The 23695-nt window shown below is 38.5% G+C and overlaps 1 protein-coding gene across 1 annotated transcript in view; it reads left to right on the top strand.

Annotated features, from left to right (window-relative positions):
• Positions 1 to 454: 454 nt before the first annotated feature.
• slco4a1 (solute carrier organic anion transporter family, member 4A1) overlaps positions 455 to 23695 on the top strand; it is a 31820-nt gene continuing 8579 nt past the window's right edge. Inside the window, exons 1-7 of the mRNA XM_060894740.1 lie at positions 455 to 552; positions 15078 to 15676; positions 15779 to 16154; positions 18864 to 18954; positions 19869 to 19990; positions 20776 to 20887; positions 22130 to 22284. Coding sequence (XP_060750723.1) covers positions 15263 to 15676; positions 15779 to 16154; positions 18864 to 18954; positions 19869 to 19990; positions 20776 to 20887; positions 22130 to 22284 — 1270 coding nt within the window. The 5' untranslated portion in view covers positions 455 to 552; positions 15078 to 15262. The remainder of the gene's footprint in view (positions 553 to 15077; positions 15677 to 15778; positions 16155 to 18863; positions 18955 to 19868; positions 19991 to 20775; positions 20888 to 22129; positions 22285 to 23695) is intronic.

The raw sequence follows: 23695 nt of genomic DNA, 5'->3' as shown, positions 1-23695 counted from the left end.
CCTTGTATGCACAAGCTTACTTGGCAATAAAGCTCCTTCTGACTCTAATTCTGATTCTGATTTAAAAAAAAAAAAAAAAAAAAAAAGAAAAAGTCCCAAAGCACCTTCTTTAATTTCCAGGATATTTTCCAATGACAACACATCGTTTACAATAAAAAAAAAATAAAATAAAATAAATACAAAGAGGTTTTTGGCTGTAGAGCTAAATGCATGACGTCACGTTCTTTAAAAATAACTATCCTTGGCTAATTGCTGTGGTAATAGAGGAGCAAGTTGCTGGACATGCTGAGACTAGATAATAATCATCTTTGTAGAGGATTGTCAAGTTGCAGGGGTTTTAAAGCGTGTACGGCGCGCGCACAGCTGTATTGACACGCGGTTGGTGGAAAGCAGCGGTGGTACCACAGGGGGGCGGGGCTCTCGCTGGAACGGCGTGTTAAGCGCTTTGGTTCAGCGCGCTACAGGAGGAGAGGCGCACACGACACGCGCGGATGTGGAGATAACCCCAAGAACTCGTCTTAGAGACACCTGAAACCAGCGTCGTGTGAAAATGTGAGTGTATCAAAACGTGCTTTTTATTAACATTGAGAAAATAATAGTAATAATAATACTTCTAATAAACAGCAGCAGTGTTCATGGCAGCGTAGACCAGCCCAAATGAGCATCACTTAAATCCGGCGAGATGGCTGACAGGTCTAGATGCTTAGCTAGCTAGCTTCGATTGTGCTGCTAAACGACAAGATCCCCCTAGCAAATTGTCTCATATTTGGTCAGGATAAATTTGGCTTGTGTTATTAGATGTATGGTTATTCATTTATTTTTTTTGCGATGATGAAAGACGGAATAAAGGAGTGGTGGAGACGTTGAATCGTGTTGTAGTCAGCATGCGTGTTCTGTACAAGTGAGGAAGATGAGGGTGAGGTGGGCAATACCGGTGCTCCAGTTTCCTTTTTAAACGTCTTTCTGTTATCAAATAATGCGAGAATTCATGACGACAAGTATGCAGAAAGATACACTAATGTTTGTTGCCCTGTGTTGCACCAGCTTCATCATTCACCTTCGTCCGTCTTGACCTAAGATCCTCTGTCAGCCTTGTTATGTGGTGTGGTAACAGTCAAAGACGTTTAGTGTGTGTCTGTGTGTGTGTGTGTGTGTGTGTGTGTGTGTGTGTGTGTGTGTATGTGTGGGTGTGGGTGTGTGTATAAGGGCTGAAATTTAACCAGAGAAGTGCAAGTGCATCAGGCTGGAGCCCTGCCTATGCTGGGTGCAGTACATACAGTACTGCCTAGTGACTCTATTGAATGGAGTCCAAATGTGGGGAGTACAGAGATATATTTTAATTTAGAGTTATGATCTTAATTAGAATTATGCCTATTGTACAACCACAAAAACAACACAACAACAACAACAACAATAATAATAATAATATTATTATTAAACTTTCTTTTATTTTCAGCACCTGCTCTGTTCTGAATTGCTGTTCACTAGGCACAAGGAAGCACCTTGTATAGGAGAACAGTCCAAAGGGCACTTTGTGCGCACACACAGACATTCACACTCTCTTACACATGTAGGTAAAAGTTTTGCCAGTCTTACTACTGGCATATTCTGAGGATTTGCGAGGACCAACCGACATAAACTGCGGGAAAACACACAGCATGGGGGAACATGCAAAACTTCATAAAAAACATCTAAGCTGAGTATCAAACTAGGGATCCTAATGGTGTGAGGTATCAACGCTATTATTATTAGGGGTCAAGCCCCAAAGGGGCGTAGACACCTATTGTTATCGTTAGTTTTCTTCTTCTTCTTCTTCTTCTTCTTCTTCTTATTATTATTATTATTATTATTATTATTATTATTATTATTATTCCTCTTCCTCTTCATAGAACCGTACGTACACGTAACTTTCGTGTGTCTAGCTCAAACCCTCTAGCGCCACCAACAGTCCAAAAATCCAATTATGTTCATGTTCATAACTGCTAGAGGCCTACAGACAAAATTCTCAGAATCAGAATACAGCAAAAAGAAGACTGGACATCTGTCTGTCTGTCTCTCTCTCTGTCTGTCTCCCTCTCTTGCTCTGTCTGTCTGTCTGTTCATGGTAAACATTTGAACACACAGCACCTGAGCTGTCACTTTATTTTCTCCTTGAACACACACACACACACACACAAACACACACACTCACACACACAAACACACACACACGTCTTCTTGTGGCTCAGGCTGAGTCCGACGATCCCAAAAATATCATAGTGAAACCTACTTCCTGTCCGCCACTTTGAATTATATTGCACACCTACTTTTTCGAATTCCTCCTAGAGCGCTCGTTTGATTGGCTTGAATTTTGGTACGCATCATCTAGAGACACTCTAGACAAAAGGTTATCAAAAGTGTATTGATAGACCTATCTGTTGGCATGTAACACATCAAAGAATATGAACACACACACACTTACACACACACACATACTGTACACACACACACACACACACACACTTACACACTCACACTTACACACACACTCACACTTATCACACACACTTAAGGGCGTAGACACCTATTGTTATCGTTAGTTTTCTTATTATTAGCATGCAGCGTTACATGACAGCGCCACCTAGTGGCCACGAGATTTTAAAAACAGCTATTTTTGCTTATAACTACTGCAAACTTGAGTCTAAAATCATGAAGGAGGTGTTGTTAGACTCCTTGAGGCATGCTGAGTCAAACGATACCAAACGGTTTTCGGAGGGCCATTTTGTATGTCGGCCATTTTGAATTTTCACGTTAAGTTCAGTATTTTTTTACGAATACAATGCCATATTGCTACGAAACTTGGGATGGTTCATCAGCGACATGTTCTGAGTGCATCTGATCGGCTTGACCCCGGTATCGCTGCTGCAGCTTTATTTATTATTCTTCCTCTTCCACCATTGAAGTCAATGGCAGCCCATAGAACCATACGTAGGAAAGTTATGTAATTTGGCACACATGTAGAGGCCAGTCTTAGAAGTTACTATAAATTTTGGTGTGTCTAGCTCAAACCCTCTAGCGCCACCAACAGTCCAAATTCCAATTATGTTCATGTTCATAACTGCTAGAGGCCTAGAGACAAAATTCTCAGAATCAGAATACAGCACAAAGAAGACTGGGCATCTGTCTGTCTCTCTCTCTCTGTCTGTCTGTCTGTTCATGGTAAACATTTGAACACACAGCGCCTGAGCTGTCACTTTATTTTCTCCTTGTGGTGAGCGCTCTTCAGTGTGTCCTCTACTCTCATCAGTCTTCCTGTAAACCCACAGTGTCACAGAGCTCTGTTTCTGCTTTCAGGGGAACTTGTGAGGTTTGGTGCAAATGACCAGCACCACAGTGTAACACACACACTCACACACACTCACACACACACACACACACACACACACACACACACACACAGACACACACAAACACACACAGACACACTCACACACAACTTGGTATATGTCATTATAGTCATGACCTGAGGGTGCATGCAACGTTTCATGACATTTTAAAAATTTTAAAAACAGCTATTTTCACTTATAACTACTGCAAACTTGAGTCTAAAATCATGAAGGAGGTGTTGTTAGACTCCTTGAAGCATGCTGAGTCAAACGATACCAAATGGTTTTCGGACGGCCATTTTGTGTGTCGGCCATTTTGAATATTCACGTTAAGTTCAGTATTTTACGAATGCAATGCCATATTGCTACGAAACTTGGTATGGTTCATCAGCGACATGTTCTGAGTGCATCTGATCGGCTTGACCCCGGTATCGCTGCTTGCAGCTATATTTATTATTATTATTATTATTATTATTATTATTATTATTATTATTATTATTGTTGAATTTATATAACTCTTTTAAAAACTAAAGAGGATTACAATGAGTAAAACATGCAAAACGTATAACACATTATAACCAGAAGCTTTTGATGGTATAGTTTTGTTGCCTTTTGTGTTGTGTTGAACCTGTCCACTGACACAAAATACGATTAAGTTGTAAGATGCCCAGTGGACATCTGTTCCTCTAAGCCTCATGCCTAGAGGTGCTGTAAGCTCTCAGAAGGATTTGAAATGTGTACACAAAATATATCTTCTACATAACAGTGTATATTTGTTTCTAGCAGGATCTATTTGGACACTGTACTGGTGTATTCAAAATACAGTATATGTTCATTATAAAGTTGTGTTTGCTGTGCAGGATTTTCTGTATTTTACTGAATAATCACACCTAATACCACTAAGACTTCAACTACTATAATTACTATTACTACTACTTCTACTTCTGTTACTATTAATAATAGTGTTGTAATGTGGATGTGTAATAATTCTACAATATTAGGGTTAGATGCTGAATATTTGGCAGCACATATTTATAGAAAGTTAGAAATTGTTAGATGTTTAATTATGCCACAATGTACTGTAACTGCCCATGTCCTAGCTCTTGAATTTACATGTTAAACTCTTACAATCCTCTATCTGTAACTTCACAAACTTTGAACTCGGTGGTCCAACATCTTTAACACTGAGCTACTAATTCTCTACCTCTACCCATTATCAGACCCATTCACATCCACCTGATTATTACTGCCGTTCAACAGATTGCAGTCAGACTACTCCCATTAAATAACCCAACTAACAAACACACTATGTCACTTTCCACTCCAGAATTGTGTCTGAAATGATGTGGTGTTTCTTTTCTGCAACTCCTGTAATTATCTGATTGCCACTTTTAGCTTTGATTAGTTTATGCCTGTTTGCCAGTGCTTGAAACTCTTTAATATTTCTGTATAAATATGACCAGAACACAGTCCTAGAAGTATTGTAGGGCACTCTAGAGAGGCTTCCATGCATCCTGGACTCGGAATTGCTGCTGTCAAACCACCATCCTGGGAGGGGTTTTGATCTCATGGCGCACCACTGTGTGAGGCCCGGCGCGGAGGAAAGGATGTCAGAGAATTGGTCCACAAGCTCCTCGATGTCTTGCTGTTGGGCCGGTGCGAGATTCCCCCCCCTCCTCACTTGGGGATCTGTGTCAGAGGTAGCAAAGCAGACACAACAGGGACAGGAGGAATCCATTTCTTCAGTAAATTGACATGATATGAGTGTCTGCACGCTTACCTGGTTGCTGCAGCTTGTAGTTGCCAGGGCCAATCCGCTCGAGGACTGTGTCAAGTCAAGTCAAGTCAAGAAGCTTTTATTGTCATTTCAATCATATATAGCTGTTGCAGTACACAGTGAAATGAGACAACGTTTCTCCAGGACCATGGTGCTACATAAGGCCACATAAAGCATATCTGTGCAACCTGGTGCAAGCAGTGCAGGACAAGACAAACAAGACAGACAAGACAGTGCAGGACAAAATACAGTGCAAACAAAAAATTACAAGACAATACACAAAAGACAATAAAAAGAAACAGCGCCGACCAGTTTAAATGCTGTATGTTCAACGATATTGTGCGGCAGTAGGGTGAAGATTGTGTATGAGGGGTGTGTGGGGTTATCCACAATGCTGTTGGCTTTGCGGATGCAGCGTGTTGTGTAAATGTCCATGATAGAGGGAAGAGAGACTCCAATGATCTTTTCAGCTGTCCTCACTATCCGCTGCAGGGTCTTGCGATCCGAGATGGTGCAGTTCCCAAACCAGACAGTGATGCAGCTGCTCAGAATGCTCTCACTGGTCCCTCTGTAAAAAGTAGTCAGGATGGGGGGAGGGAGATGTGCCTTTCTTAGCCTTGGTAAGAAGTAGAGATGCTGCTGGGCTTAAAGCCTCCATCTTGGTGATGGAGCTGGGGTTGAGTGACCAGGTGAAGTTCTTCACTAGATGAACACCAAGAAATTTGTGGTGAAGCTGGGTCATAGAGAGCTCCTGATTGGCTCCTCGCTTTTGGCGGCAACTCTGACTACTCCGGCAACTCTGACTTTGGTGCTGAAGCATCGGGGAACGTTGTCAGTGGCAATGTTTGTGGTGCTGCACAGCCGTCTTTTTTTCCTAGTTTTATCTTTGTGAACCCAATCAAGGAAATGCGAAAAATGGGAAAAATGGTCCAGTCTTACATATCTGTGAGTGAGAAAAGTATGTGAAGCTTTGCCTTTAGTGTCTGGCGTGACCCTCTAAACATTTCCAGTAACTGTTGATTAGTCCTGCATAGCTCGAAGGAATTTTATCCCATTTCTTCAACAATCCAATGTTGGTGGGTGTCCTCACATTTCTATCAGATAAAGGTTAGGATTTGGCCTTTCTTAAAACATTAAATTTAATTAACTATTTAATCATTCTTTAGACCAACTTGTGTGATTGCGGTCTTTGTCTTGGTGTGTGACCTATTTTCTTTTAAGATTTAGTTCATGGACAGATATCCTGCCATTTTCCTTTAGAATTCACTGGTATGAATTCAGAATTCATTTTTCAATCAATGATTGCAAGACTTCCTGGACCAGATGCAAAAATACAGGCCAAAATCATGATACTACCAACACCATGTTTCACAGATGGTATAAGGTTCTTATGCCAGAATGCAGTGTTTTCATTTGTCCAAAAATAACGCTTCTTATTTAAATGGAACTTCTATTTTCGTCTCACCCAACCACAAAATATTTTTCTAGTGGCCCTCAGTAGTCAAGGAAGATGCTAGGCCCCGATGCTGAGTATGACTTGTGTTGTGCAATGGGTGACTGTTTCTGTTCCTATCCACTTCCTCCTGCAGAACATCAACCTAGCATCCAGATCTAAATCTGGAGACAGCAGTCCATAAAAGATCCCATTGTGACTTGACATGGAGCAAAAGAAAGTCAATTGATGTACCGGATAAGCCAGTGCTTCTGTTATACTGTGCCACTTGTTCCTTTAGAAGAAAGACTTACTGCAAAGATATTCTGCCTGATCTCTGGTACTTACTTTGTGCTAGGTCATGACAAAACAGGATCTTGGCACCGCTCAGATTTGGAGTGTCTGCATTCCAGATCTTGGATCTGTTTTTTTTTCTTCTTTTCATTAAAATGCATTAAAGAAAATTATTGTAAAGTACTAAGAAGAAAGGAAGAAGAAATTAATTATTTTTGTCGGCTCATTTTATCATGGAGCGTACTCACCTTATACATCATACATACTCATTCATCATGGATATGATGGGAGAAATGGCAGCGGGGTTTGGTGTGTTATCACTATTTTGAATTTTTTTTTCAGAAGTGAGCAGAATAAGATGCTAAAAAAGCAAAGGTGACATAGTTGCTGAAACTTGTCTATCGCTCACAAAATAGGTACATTTTTAGATTTGTAAAGGACACAACACTGCCACAGAGCAGAACACATTGTGACACCAGGAGAAAAAGAGTCACTTATATCAATGGGTCATACACACATATACTGCAGTGATCATTTTTACAGAGCCATAGAGGGTCTTATTATTGGCTTTTGGGAACCTGGCCCACCCAAAAATAGAGTCATTTTTAGAAGCTTCGGCAAGAAGGAAACTATAAATCTATTGAAAAACTACAATGAATTCAGAAATGACCCTCATGCCCAATTTAGAAGTTGCTCAAAAGTTCCTGGTTATACATGATTATGGATCAGCAGCAGAACAATATAATTATTGTGATTTAAGTGCAGATGTGTACATTTGAAACTCCTTGTAAAGCATCTTGTGCATCTTAATGATGTGACAAAGCTACATTCAAGATGCTTTTGGCAAAAGTGCAGAAACTAAATTGCTTTTATTATCATATTTTCATATCGTTTTTTTTTTTTATTTAACTTTGTCAGGACACACTGTGCTCTTTGCAATCTAATCCTACAGTAATGTAAATTAAATATAATATATTTGCATATTGTTCACATAATACAATATAGATATTATACACACAATGTCTTTTGTACTGTGTTATTTTGGTGGTATTATTGGTGAATAAGGATTCTAAATTATTGGAGCATTTTCATCTGGGATTTAGACCACATGTGAGAGAACATTAAGCACTGTTAGATTTTGAGACCCTAACCCTAACCCTAGGTAAGAAGTTGATTGTTGCACTTAGGATTGTCTGTCATTCGAGACAATTGTCCTCTTCTAAAATGCAGACACTTGTACACTAGCGTGTGCATGGTGTAAGTGCATAGTGTGTAAAAGGGCATTTGGGACGCAGCCTGTTCATGTAAGCAGGTTTTCTTCCTCATATCACTTCTTCAAATTAACAGCACAGATTTCTTTCTGGAACAAATGAAAACACCACAGCAAAATATTGATCTTAGATATATTTGTAGGCTGTGACAATTTTAGGTGCGACTGGATGAAAGAGAAATATAGCACAGTAACATATAAGGAATAAAACACAATGTGGGATGCTGTTATAGGAAAATATTCCACATTGGGATGATGGTGTCACTCTGAAGTTATTTTCCTTTAAATTCAAAAGTGTATTTTATTCCTCTTATGTCACAGTCAGTTGCCCCATTTAAAATTGTTTATTTCTTACTGTTTACAGTGAAGCAGCATTTTTCTCTCATTTAGTTATGTTGTCTGTAGTAAACACCTTCTGACCAAACAAATTCAAGGATTCAACAGTAATACACAGTAAAATTTAGTCTATTGTAAGCTTTGGTGGCCAAATTGTGGAGCCTTTAGAATGAAACTGTGTAGGTAATTTGCTTAGGTTTCACTGTAATTAAATAGGTCTTAGTTGAAAACAAAGTAGAAAACAAAAGACATATTCATGTATAACTTCCTCAACCTGGAATGCTTTTTGATAAATACATGAAGACAAACCAAAAGTTATAAATTTATCTGCAATCATATTTACAGTAAATTAAGAGCATAGCAAGGAGTTCATGCTAAAATTTTACACATTACATGAGAATTTCCTTGAAAATTGTATGAATATGCAGGTGCAGCAGAAGTGTTCCTTTTACGGTATTGTCTAACTGTAAGTGACCTAACACTGGGGGTTTCCTCCCCCAGTCCCACAGGCTTGTATGAGTGTGTGCAGTGGGTTGAGACCCCATCGACAGTGAACTGTTCCTTGAGCAGGATTGTAGAATAGGCTCTATGCTAGTGCTTATATTCAAACAGTGCTGAGGCACAAAGGTTCCCATTACATAAAGAAAAAGTTTGTTAAAAGCAGTGTAAATATATCTCCATGGCCTGAGGAACTAGTCAACCTTAAAGTCTCACCTCTCCATATTCCTCTAGAGCAGGGGTCGGCAACCCACGGCTCCGGAGCCGCAAGTGGCTCTTTCATCCCTCTGCTGCGGCTCCATGTAGATTTGGAAAATAAATATTTAATTTAAATTTATTTTATTTTATTTTTTTTTTAAATGTAATTCTAAATTATAAGATTAGGATGCTCTTGCAACATTAAAATAAACCGTGTTTAATTTGTTTGTTGCTAAAAATATGCGTCATAACTGCCGACTTGCGGAATCCGACACACAGAAGCAGACACATTTTTGGTTTGCTGCAGCCGACAAGTTATAATTTTGATGTCATGAATACGGAGAGGACTCAATTAGAAATTGAACATTTTATTTGAAAGTAACCTTCAACCCAGTGTCTTTTTTGTTAAGGTTAGTTCTAACGGTTAGTTTTTGTTTGCCTGCAGAAATAAAATTTCGTTTACTCGGTAGCAGTTCATTGATTGATTTTTTTCATCAAAAAAAGAGGCTACACAATAGCCAATCAGAAAATAGCACTATCTGGGTAAGATTTAACGCAACAACCAATGAAAAAAAAAACATTCATTAGAGAGGGTATTTTTGATGGACCATTTGAACAAAACCTCAACACGAAACAGCTTATCTCTGGACGGGACATTGTCCTCAATCATGACCCTAAAAATGGCTGGGCTTGATCCGGATGGGATGGGATTTTAAATGGGAGCAACATTACAATGATAAAGGAGTCCAAAAAGGCAACAGACACTTACAATAAACAACACCAGTCATAATCTCTCTCTTTCTCTCTCTCTCTCTCTCTCTCTGTCTGTCTCTCTGTCTCTCTCTGTCTCTCTCGCTCGAACACACACACACACGCACACACACAAATTAATAAATGGAAATTAAACAAATACTTTGTATTTGGTTAAATTGCAGTCAGTGATCCTTACCAAACACAACTCCCCCATATCCACCTCAGTTTTTTGTGGTCTTTCTGGCTTTTTGATGTTCATGAACTCACCAGTGCATTCTTCCTTTTTATATAATGTGCCAGAGCCATATTATAGCTTGTTTAATCAGCAGTAATAGCTCTTTGGTCTTCATATTGAGAGGTAATAACAACAGATTCTAAATACATAATGCACACAAATTAAACGAACGGTCTTAATTACAACTTAAGATACTGTAGTAGGCAGCTAAAATAACCACAACTCTGTCTGTGTCCCAATATTTATGGACCTTACTCTCAGTCAATGCAGGTACATTTTGTTAAGATTTAAACAAAAATCAATTAATACATGTTAACTTCATACTAGTTTTACTTTGATAGCATGCTAACTTTTAAAATTGTTAGCATTGCCTAGGGTAGTGTTTTGTGAACATATTGTCTGTATATCGAATGTATTTCACACTGCTGATCTTAAATCCAAAATCAGCTTCCCTATTCTCACTTATCGTCACAGAACTGGTGTAACTCAGTCAGGTTTCCTTCTGTGGGATACAGGTCAAGGTTTTGTCATGGCCAATTCAGTATTGTCACTTTGTTGTCTTTAAGGCATTTTGATACAGCATTTTGGGATCATTTTTCTGCTAGAAGACGAAGTTGTGTCCAGGTTCTTACTTTCGACAATGTGTTTTTAGGTGTTGCTTCAGTATTTCTTCATAATACGAGCCTGTGTGATGGAGTGAAATAATTAATAGTTAGAAGTTAATGTGTGACCTTTTCATGTCATTTGTAATGATCATACAGTATTATGTCACACTTGCCAGTTTTCTTTTGCCTTCTATATTTCCCAGTTTGCACTGTATATAGTCCTCTGTATATTAACCCTGACAACAAAAATGTATTAAAACTTATTCACAAAGTGATTCACAGCACCCGCTTTGCCTTCCAGCACCCTCGCCATAAGTTGACACAAAAAGCTGCTGTTATTGCTGAAGTTCCTTCCTAGATGTTGTCAGTGAAAGCGTATGGCCTGCTTAGCTTCCTCCTTTCTGTTGTTTATGCCTTTGGCCTGTTAGCACCCAGCTATGCTTCAAAGAGTCAGACACAGCCAAAGAAAATACTGAGACTATTCTCAAATCCATGGACACCACTCACTGTTCAGCTTTCCTCTGTTTGTACTTTGGATCCAGAAAAGAATGGCTTGTGGAACACAAAACAAATAATACAGGTGGTTGAAAACTAAAAACAGGCACAGAATTTATTTATTTATTTATTTTGTAATCTGTAGTTCCTGAGCAACAATTGGTGAGTGTCCAATCACAGTGGAGCAATTCAAAGTACCACTTCTGACACGATGGTCACGCCACCTAATTAATATTCTGAAACCTTGCTGTAAAATTCCACCTTGCTGTAAAAATATTTATTTTTTGTCTACCGTACTAATATGTCTAAACATACTTACAACGTGACTGTTTACTTTTAACATATTTTTGACATTAATATTTATGAATGTGCATGTTTTAAGTCAGTATAACTGGCCTTCATTCAATTATCTTAAGTAAGCACTAAATATTCTAGTAAGGGTCATAGAGGATTCAGAGCTTAACCTGGGAACACATGTGGGATCACAGCCTGGATAAGATCAATTCAGTGACCCTGGCACCATTTTTCCTGTTCCAATGCTCTGCATCCACAAGCACCCTGTATACAATGTGCATTCAATTTAAATTGTATAAATTTTTACAATAACTTTTTTAAGCTTCCTTAATTAAACAGAATTGCAATATTGGCGAGTTTATCTCACCTTAGCTGACATTTGGATCCATCCATTCATTCTTTACACCATTTTGGGTTGTGGCAAACCTGGAGTCCATACAAAGAGATTAAAAACACATCCTGGCCAGGATGTCAGTCTATCGCAGGGCACAATTCACCAATTCACAGTCTAAAATGCATGTTTATGAACTGGTTGAGTAAACCAGGCTACCGGGAGGGAGCCAACAAGACACAAGGAGGGCACGTAAGCACCACACACATACTGTACAGTAAACATACATGGTGGAGATGAGAATCAAACCCCCAACCTGGATATGTGAGGGAAATGTGCTAACAACCAAGCCACCATGCCCCCATATCTGACTAATTATTTCACATTAAAAAGCTACTCTCATTAAAAAATGCATGCCCAATGGGGGATATTATTTTGTAAATGTAAAGAAATCATTTAATCACAAACAGTAATTAAAGAAAGAACACACTGACAAGTAAAAGTATTGCTATTATTGTTTTTATGTGAAAATAACTCATGTAATAGTAAATAAGTAGTCTGGTGAAAATCAAAATGCTAGCCAAAAAACTAACCAAGTGATCTCAGTATGTAAAGAAATGATTCAGTAGCTTGCTAGGCATGTTATTTAGCTGTGTAGTGTGTTAGTTATGCTAATACATGCATTTTTCTAGAAACACAGCTGTCTAGCAAAGATACCTACATTGTAAGAGCTTTAAGCTGTAGTAGCTCATAGATATATTTAACAGAGATATTTATCAGTAGATTGCTACCAAGGATTGAAGAAACTTCGAAGATCTAATAGACTACTGTAAACAGTAAAGAATCTGACTAGCTAATCTAGCTCATTCAGCTAGCTAATGGCTTTCTTTGTACAGTTTTCAGGTTGGATATTGAGGTGTGAAATGTTGATCTCAGCACTGGTTAGGCTGGCATAATTTAAAGATTATTATCATACCGTTTCCTTTGAAGCATTTAAAACCAATGATAACTTGTTATTGGGTCAGGGATGCTCATCTGTCTCCTTGTACTCAAACTGCTGCTGACTAAGCATTTGCCATTTGATGTGTACTGTAGGTTTGTGGCAGGAAACTGCTTTACTTTATTGTTGTCTTTTATTTGGCTTTGAGTCTTTGAGAGGTTAAATTCATTTTGTTTCAAAATTCAAGCAAATAAAAAAATATTTCTTGTAGAGTTCTTGTAGAGTTCAGGTAACTGTGAAAAGGGTTAGTAGTTTTACTGAAGCTTTTGCGATGACACTGTAGGTAAAGAATCAAGACCATAAATGTTCAGGTAGACACGGTCATGAAAATGATTTGTTCATCTGACCTCTTGGGACATGAAAATAGTGAGCACTGAAGTAATAAACCTTGGCACAAAAGCTTGGATCATCACACTTGTCAGATGGTGTAATAAAAAGCCAGTTATAAGGAGTGGGCACTGCCATAATGGTACTGGTATACATCATTTCTTGTAGCTGATTGGCAGAGATTTGCTCATTCTGTTCACCATCTACAGTGCCTTGAGCAGAGCAGGCCAGGCTGATTTCACTGAAGCTTCCTGCATCTGTGTTTTGGCAAAATGCCCTGCCATGAAGCAGACAGACAGATGGAAGTGCATTTCATTTAAACCAACAGAAGGGCCTCAGAATTGCAAGGAAGGCAAATAGTGAGGCAATCAGTATAAACTAGAAATGTCTAAATAAGTATGCGTGAAGCAAGCTGTAAACAAACAACTAATTAATACAGGCAGGTGGCAAATGCTTGGAATCATCACGGACACAATGCTAGACCCTGTAACACTATAATCTGGGTTTTTTAAAGTTAGTGTTAGGCTGCAATTTTATTGATGTAAGTCGCCAGTCACTCAGCTATAAACACAGTTTATAGACTACTGGTTGGGTGGTACAGCTAATAATGTAAATCACTTTTCTTAGTGTTTATATCTAAAATTCAGCAGTATATATACTGTATGCATCATATCAAAAGGAAAGAGAAGCAGTGTGTGCTCTTTGCCACGGATCAAATAAACTCATCTATCTCGTAGATAGTCCTTGCACCGTCATTCCATGTTTGCATAAAGTTCCAAATTATTTCAACTAGACACATATACATTGAGTCACCAGTGGTCACCGTTGCACATGTTGGAGGAAGTCAACAGCTCTTGTTGAAAATGAATAGCTATTTGTTCTGTTTTTTCTTTTCACACTTTTTCCTTCACAGCTTTCTAAGTCTCCATATATGGATATTGTAACCACTTTTCTAAAAAAAAATTATAATAATAATAAAAAAATCCACTGTGTTTCTAAATTCCACTCTCTTTCTCTCATTCTCATTGTTTCTGTCATAAGTTAATGACACAACATTATGGATTTCTGCTTTCAGCCAAACTTAATCATTTATGTATTCATTCATGTTCATGAACCACTTTGTCCTGTGTCTTTGTGTGTCCCCGTCCCTAAATTTCTAAGTTACTTAAACGTTATCCTGCAGGTATACTGATTGTACACAAGTCTGTATTTGCAAGAGCTCTGTCACAACCCATCTCTTTCACAGCTTCCTATTTCAACATATTTATTTTGTAACCACTTTTTACATGTTTAAATGTGACTCAGTGTCACAGTATGACTAATTTTTAGTTGCTCAAGGCTCTCTCTCTCTCTCTCTCTCTCTCTCTGTCTGTCTGATTCACAGTTTTCATTCATATAGTCAGTTATTTCACCTATAATTTTATTTGTGTATGCACCAAAAGAATTTCAGGGATTTAATAGATCTTTCATCTGTTACACTGAGTTCAGAAGTTTCAGTGTAAAAAGTAAAAGTGAGCTTTACTTTTGGTTGCTCCTTTCAGCAGTACTCTTTCCTCATCTCTCGCTCATTACTATAGTTTAACACAGGTGTGTGATCCTTACCACGCTTTTCCCTCGGCTCCGCCCTCCAATCACAATTGAGTGCTTAGCCACGCCCCCACTTCCACATCCATGTGCTTCTTCAGTGTTGCAGTTCCATGCAAAAATATGTTCACTGCAGATGTGAGCATTATGTCCAGTTTTCTGGATTTGTTGTTGTCCATGTATTGTTATTGAGTGTTCTCTGGGTAATCATAAGACAATTTATGAATGTTTTTATCCATGATTCATGTGAATTTTTTTCTGTTTGTAAATCTTTTCATTTCAGAATGATGTCTTCCTACATTCAAAGCATTTCTGTGCCTCCTTGTGGTTTGGTGTAACACTGACATCTGAACTACAGGTCTCATCTCAGCTCACTCAAAAAAAAAAAAAAACAAGAACCTGGAAGCAGGATTTGAAATTCAACATTTTACCTCAAAGCAAAGTTTTAGTGTTTTTCCCAAAGGGGTCATGCCCCACCTACTCAACAATGACAGTTCCTACAGCTCCAGACAAGAGCTGCTGGATCTGCAAGATGGACCAATTGTCCCCAGTGTGGAATTGCCGAGCCCACTGGAGTCACAGGTCAGCACACCTACTGGCTCCACCCTTCACCGTCCATCTGCAGATGCCCCCATCAAGACAACCAGGAACACTGTTAACCTCGCCGGGGCAACAGTGGGGGTTAATTTTCTGTCCTCAGACACAGAGAACTTGTGTGGATGGGGAGCTCTGACCCCCCACTTCATCCAGAACTTCAACACGGTCCGCTGGGTGCTGTTCTTCCTGTGTGTGGCCTCATTCCTTCAGGGCATGATAATCAACGGTTTCATCAACACCGTCATCACGTCTATCGAGAGACGCTTTGACTTGCGCAGCTATCAGGTCTGTGTGTGTGTTTTTTAATGGGAAAGTAAAACCGAGTTACAGCTAAAGACTTTTTAACAGCTAAGAATTAAATGGTATATACTGTTTTTGTAATTACAGGCCGGACTCATTGCTAGCTCCTATGACATTGCTGCATGCGTGTGCCTGACATTTGTGAGCTATTTTGGTGGCACAGGACACAAGCCCCGCTGGCTGGGCTGGGGAGTTTTCATAATGGCACTCGGCTCAATTGTGTTTGCACTGCCGCACTTCACCACGCCACCTTACCAGCCCAGAGTACTGGATCATACAGGGCTCTGCTCAGCCAATCAGACGGATGGGTGCGGGGACAACCAAGGAAATGCACTCTCATTGTACCGTTACGTCTTCATGCTGGGCCAATTTCTGCATGGTGTTGGTGCTACACCACTCTACACACTTGGCGTTACTTACCTGGATGAGAACGTCAAGTCCAGTTATGCGCCAGTCTACATTGGTAAGTGAATAGCTAGGGTGTGATATTACATTGCGTGACAATTAATTGTCATTAATTGTCACTGCAGTGGGTTGTTCTAAGATATTTCAAGATATTCAGTGGGTCTTGTTTAGGAGACTGAATGTAAAGAAAATTATATTGTAAAGCAGAACATGAGACATTCCTGAAAGTCCAGGTATTTAATCCGATTGTATCCTATGAGAGCATCCTAGTTTGGGAAAATTTATGTAAGGAGACATGAGACTTAAATTTTATACACATGAGCAAGTTTAAAGAAAATTCTTTGTAAACCTTTTGGTTTTCTCAATGAAATGAACTAAATTCATCAGTTAATCAAGAATTAATCAGTTACACAGTCTGTCAGTTAAACTGAAAAAATATGTGAACATGTGATCATTGTGAAAGATTACATATAGTTTACATAATAATATAAAAAATAAATACAAAAAAATAATAAAAAAATACATAATACATAATAAAAAAAATTCATTGCTTATAGTACACTTTATTTCTAATTTAAGTTTCAAATGATTAGATGTAGTGTGAGTGATCAATTCACATAATATTAACATAAATCAATAACACTGCAATCTCATGAGGATGTTGGAATTGATGGGAACAATACTAACATATTATGTTTATTAAAACATGTATGTTAGAATAACGCAGTAGTAATGTTTCTGATGTAGAACATCATTGTTTTGGGTTTGATTCTCACATCTGGTGTAAGCATGGTGTTTATTCAGGGCCTTGAAAATTCTCTCAAATCATGTTAGTGTACGAGAACTAATTGTGATAATATTACTTGGTTCAGTTATATGGAATTGAGATATATATTTTGAATGCATTTTTCCAGTTTGTCTAATGTCAAGAAGAGTTAGTCTGCCATGAGCTGGCTTTACTGGAGGATTTGAGCTTAGCAGGCACTTGTTTGCTGTTTAGGCTTCACTTTGTCTCCCAGTGAACATTGTGATATATGGTGTTTTGTGAGTACCACTAAAAGCAAAAGTGAATGTGCTTGGAAATTTACATGGTGAATGAAATTCATCAACAAGTGAATATCGTCGCTGTCAGGCGGAATCCTCGTATCTCCAAAACCATTACTTTTCAGGAAATTAAATAAACGCCGTACCTTATCTGCAGTGCACAGGGTTTAGTCCGCGTTGCAGTGGATTGTCTTGCGCTAAATTCCTGTCCTCAGACGAGCACCAGAACTAGCGGGGGTCAAGATTTTTTTTCTTTATGCCCAGTGTTTTGAAGACAAGTACCTCAGAAGATATGTTGATTCGTTGCGACTCTTCTTAAGGAGAAATATGCCACGAATCTCTCCCACGGAGTGAGGAAGAGGTGGACAGTTGAAGAGTCCAATGGAGTTAAGAGATTTTCGGTCAAGCTATTTTCAAGGCTTTAGATTGGTTAATAACTTGTAAAAATAACAGACCCATGTGGGGACTGACCAATAGCATCGATATGTGAAAAAATATGAAATTGACCAAATTTGGACATACGAGGTTTCCGCCCGACAGCGCCGATATGCAAATATCTAGTTGGAATTTTTAAATCTGGATTTGTTTAATGTAGGAAAACATAATCACAGACTGTTGCTGGTGTTGTAGGTCAAACTACAGTCACTGCAATACTGTTCAACAATGAAGAAATTAAAGGTCAATTGAGGCTTGTGACATCACAAGCTGTCTTACTTAAAACAGTCCCGGTTGTTAAATGAAAGTTGTCTGTACTGTATATCCTGTATAGAGCATAGCACAAGAAGAAGAGTTGATATTGAGTTGCTAAATTAAAGATAAAGCTTAAAAAGGTAACACATCTTTTTCTCAGGCACTGACTCTCATTTATTTGTTCAATTGAAAGGTTAGCTTAATAGGTCAGTGTGGTTAATGTGGAGCAAAAAGTAACCTTTCTTGTGTGTCTTTGTCTGTTGGAGCTTGTATAAAAGACTGCCTTATTTCAGTTGTGACATATAAAGTGTATTTCTTGTAAATGGAGTTTAAAATGCTTTAAAAGGTTATGAAAAGAAGAGTTATAAAAAGAGTCCACCATGTAATTGAAGTGCAAACATGGCCTGTGTGTATGCGTGCATTGAAAGTGGGCTCCAAAAGCACTCGTACATTTCAGTCCTCCAAAAGTCCACAGTTTCCTGTAAGTGATGTTTTAAAGGCCATGAAAAACAAGTCGAAAATATTGTCGTTTTATTGAACCGCAAACACGGAGCAGTGTGATGTCATGTAGGGCTGTTTATTTCTTGTGTATATATGTGTATTAGAAGGCATCCAGAGAACTCAAGTACTTTAGTCCACAAAATGTTAATACTGAGAGTAATTTAATTTGGATGTTGTTGTTTTTTCAGTGAGCCTTATAATTTACAGTAGTTCCCAGCAGACACATTATATAGAGCAGCCTAATTATTGACCTTTACAGGCAAGTTCCATTTTCAACATCAATAAAGCGTCCTACAATTGTGCTACTTCCCTATTCACACCATCCGCATTTCAAAGGCATTCACAGACAATTGCATCTCTGTACTCTAGTTTCCATTTCTAAACATAGTCTAGCTTAGGCAAAGATCAAAAATCCAACATGAATACTGTTAAATGGAACAATGGAGTTTTTTCTAAGACTCAGGGGGTGAGCCATAAATGATCTAATACTAATATGCCACCCTTTTAAACTAACAGGCCTTATTTTCCCTAGGTATCTTCTACACTGCGGCTATAATAGGCCCGGCAGCTGGTTACCTGCTGGGTGGCTTCTTCCTCAAGACATACACGGAAATTGGCCAAACGTGAGTCTTTTACGCCTGCTTAGGGTCATCAGGGACTCTGGGGTGAATAGGGCTATGAGGTCTTTGAGGTTATTGTAAGGAGGCGAAAGAGGTAGGATTTTGTCAGGAAAAAAGTTGATATGGCAGGAAAAAGTGGCCTCACACGTCTGAACTATTTCTATTGGTCTATAAAAGAGTTTTTTCTCTGACATTTTTAAGACATTTTTGCCTGTGCTATAGGCTTGTGAGATATTAATTTCTCCCTGTTCATGTTTAAAAAATAGCTTTAAAAAATAGCGTTTTAAAAAATAGCTTTTTTAAAATAAAAGGAAAACAACTACTGACAATACGACTGATGTTAATTGTCTACTTGTCTAATATTAGATAAGCTCATCATACAGTGCTAGATTTTATTTCATATTAATGAAACAGATCAGAAAAGTGAAAAGACGGAAGATAGAGATGTCCTTTAAATGTTTCATGGTGTCCTGTGATAGAGCTGATATGCTGATGGACTCGTATCACAATTTATTGGAGAGAAAAAGACAGATCATTTGGTGTATCTTTGAGTGAGACCTTATGTTAGCACACTGATAAATTATGTGGTTCCTACACAAAAGATGCATAAATAAATATATATTGTTAATACAATATTATAGAACCAGAGTAAATGTCACTGGATATTGTGGAAGTGTGAGATTATTTAGAGATAATGAAAATATCATATTGTACAAGCTACAGCAAAATAACTGAATAGACTTAAAGATCATCTGTACTAACATTAATGTCAGCATTCATAGTTATTGCATGTTTTGGCTTCTTTAGCAAGGCAGGTCTGTATTCCAAGTTAGAATTTGTGACTCATGTGTAATGTTTTCAAATGCTTGAGATAGTAAATATACATAGAGAAAACTGCACTTTTTCTATTTCTTCAGAACTCTACTGACCCCGGAAAGCCCACTGTGGGTGGGGGCTTGGTGGATTGGGTTCCTGGCAGGAGGAGCTGCTGCCCTCATCACCGCTATACCTATTTTGGGTTATCCTCGCCAACTGCCAGGTATAATCCATCAGTCCAGCCTAGTCCACAAACAGCCCTAGTTCATTCAGTTCAAATAATCAAAGCCCAGTCGATATAAAAAGTCTACACACCTCTATTACAACTGCTGGTTTTTGTGATATAAAACAATAATAAAGATAAATGAGCTATATTTCCATCCAATCAACAAAATTTAAGCAACAGACAAATAGAAAGTAATTATCATATATCCATGGTAACTGAAGTGCTTCTGATAAATACAGATTCTGTTGGATTTACTTGATGTCTTATTGTTTCAACCAAGCTCTGAAGTTGTAATCAACAAAGAGCTTGGAAAACATGTACAGGATCTCACTTCTAAAAAATATCAATCGGGAGAAGGGTACAAAATTTCCAAAATATTAGATACAAGAACACCATATCAGCCAGTGGAGAAATTAGGGCACCAAAATAACATTACCAAGAAACTGATGAAAGGACAAGACAGAGATTATCTGGGAGGCTAAAAGTATCTAACTGCGGGTGGAGAGAAGCATTTATCTAGGTTTTATTTTTCACATCGTAAAAATCTGCATTTCTAATAGGAGTGTATGGACTTTCAACTACTACAGTTCATTAGTTTGTATATGTTTTTCTCAGTCATGTACACATTGAGTGAGCTGAAGTATTGTACATGGTGCAAGGAAAATAGATTAAACTATATATAAACTAAACACTTACTATATACATATACACATATATTTATCTATTTTTCTCTCTCTTTCTCTCTCTCTCACATACACACATGCTAACACACACAAACCCAGGTTCTCAGCGCTTTCTAGCCATGCGTGTATCTGAGGCCCATCAGCTGAAGGATGGAAGTCAAGCAACCGCCTCTGATCCCCAGTTTGGCAAGACAGTAAAAGACATGCCGAGGTAAAAGCACCAGCACATAAACACAAATGTATCCATCATTCATGATAAGAGAGAAGATTCAGTTAATTATATTTGAAGACAAACTAAGTAAATCAAAGAGGACAGCAGAGGGTGGTACCACACACACAGAGCAGATGTTGAAACACAATAGGAGCATTTAGAAACACACTTGTGTGGTCTAAATAGAGTTTGTGTGGGATACAGTTCCTCTGTGAACTTCTGCTTCATTCATTATGGCTAACTATTGTAACACAATGACTGACTCATGATTAGCAATCTCTCTTCAGTTATGTGTCATGAGACTGGAACAGTTTTAGATGTTCCTGACTATAGATTTGTGTCAGAAAATGATTCTATTATGGCCCTGATTTTTGCTTTTACTTATAAAAAAGTCATGTTCATGTCATATTTCTCATGATACCTGCATCCTCATATTTTGAGGTTTCTGGTAACATATTTTTGCATGAGATGCTTTCAGTTCAATTTCTGTATCACTCATGCTATAACAGGGTTTAGAGAAATTGTAAATACACTCACTATCCACTTTATTAGGAATATGCATACACATGCTTATTCATTCAGTTATCGAGTCAATCATGTGGCAGCAGCAAAATGTATAAAATCAGACAAATACTGGTCAAAAGCCTCAGGTAATATTCACTTTTCTGTTGAAACCTAAGATTGGAGAACAGTGACTAGCTCAGTGACTCAGTAACAAGGCATGGTTGTTGAGTCTTTGAGAAAATCTCTTGACTTTTGATCTCTTGAGTTTGTACAGAACGGTGTGAAAAACAAAACTACTAAAACTTCCAAAGAGCTGCAGTTCTACTTGCACCCACTGTGGCCTCAGTTCCTGTACATAGTCGACAGGACTGGAACACAATGTGGTCTATTGCTATTGTGGTCTATTGCTATTAACATCCATCTCAAGGTTTGGTGGGTTGCGCTTCCTGAGATGCTTTGCTGCTCACCACGTTTAAACAGCAGTTATTTCGGATTCTGTTGACATCCTGTCAGTTAAAAACCAGTCCAGCCATTTTTTGTCTCCCACAGAACAGCTACACATGGCTGCCCACCTGATGCTGATACTGACATTTGATTTGAACAATGATTAAAGCTCTTAAACATGCATCTCCCTGATTTTATGTCTGGATTGGTTGATTAGATATAACTAACAACACACTGAACAATACACAGTACAAGGGTAACCAGAAGTCAGCCTCTCTATCTCTCTCTCTCCAGGTCAGTGTTGCTGCTGTTAAAGAACCCTACGTTTATTTTTCTGTGTCTGGCTGGTGCTACAGAGGCCACTCTAATCGCTGGCATGTCCACTTTTGGGCCCAAGTTCCTGGAGTCTCAGTTCAGTCTTAGTGCATCAGAGGCAGCCACCTGGTTTGGTAAGACATATGGCACCATCATATCATTCATTTCAGTGACTCAGTTAACCTAAATTGAAGTGAAGGGGAAGGAGTCTGCTTGTGTGTATTTAACTTTTTAGGACAGCCAGAGGATCTAGCTAAATTATTGACCCAAACTTTAATCTAGCAAAATCATTATTATCAAAATCATCATTAGCTTTTATTTCTTCTTCTTTTGCCTGCTCCCTGTTCGGAGTCAACAAAGGGATCACGTGGTCGGTCCACATATTAGATTTGACACGGGTTTTACAGCGGATGCCTTTGCTGATGCAAACCAAAGATTAGAAATTACCTGTATATGTGGCGAAGAGAGAGTGGTGTGAAAAAGTGTTGACCCCCTTCCTAGTGCCTTCTGTCTCTAAAACAAATTCCTTGCATGTGAAAACATGCCTGGCAATAAAGCTCTTTCTGATTCTGAATCTGATTCTGATTTTTTTTTATTTTTTTTTTTTTTATTTTGCACGTTTTCAAACTTTAAGGTTTCAGATTATCAAACAAATTGAAATATTACTTAAAGATAACAGTAAAGTAAGCACAACATGCAGTTTTTAAATGAAGGTTTTTATTATTAAGGGAAAACAAAATCTAAACCCACATGGCTACAGTATGTGTGAAAAAGTGTTTGCTTTGGGACTCCAGCAAACCATAGTGAGAGCCATTATCCACAAATGGTGAAAATATGGAACAGTGGTTAACCTTTCCAGGAGTGGCCGGCCAACCAGAATTACCCCAAGAACGCAGCGACGACTCATCCAAGATGTCACAAAAGATCCCAAAACAACATTCAAAGAACTGCAGGCATAACTTGCCTCAGTTAAGGTCAGTGTTCATGACTCCACCATAAGAAAGAGAATGGGTAAAAATGGCCTGCATGGCAGCGTTCCAAGACGAAAACCACTGCTGAGCAAAAAGAACATACTGTAAAGGCTCATCTCAGTTTTGCCAGAAAACATTTGGGAAAATAAAGGCTCATCTCAGTTTTGCCAGAAAACCTTTGGGAAAATACTCTGTGGACTGACGAGACAAAAGTTGAACTTTTTGGAAGGTGTGTGTCCCATTACATCTGCCGTAAATGTTACACTGTATTTCAGAAAAAGAACATCATACCGACAGTAAAATATGGTGGTGGTAGTGTGATGGTCTGGGGCTGTTTTGCTGCTTCAGGACCTGGAAGAATTGCTGTGATAAATGGAACCATAAATTCTGCTGTCTACCAAAAAATCCTGTTACAAAACACACCACCTCTGAATGACTGAAGAAAAACAAAATAAAGACTGTGGAGTGGCCTAGTCAAAGTCCTGACCTGAATCCTATTGAGATGCTGTGGCATGACCTTAAAAAGGTGGTTCATGCTCGAAAACCCTCCAATGTGGCTGAATTACAACAATTC

This window comes from Tachysurus vachellii, chromosome 19, assembly GCF_030014155.1.
Source record: "Tachysurus vachellii isolate PV-2020 chromosome 19, HZAU_Pvac_v1, whole genome shotgun sequence".
Classification (NCBI taxonomy): Eukaryota; Metazoa; Chordata; class Actinopteri; order Siluriformes; family Bagridae; genus Tachysurus; species Tachysurus vachellii.
This window is presented reverse-complemented; position numbering and strand designations above follow the sequence as displayed.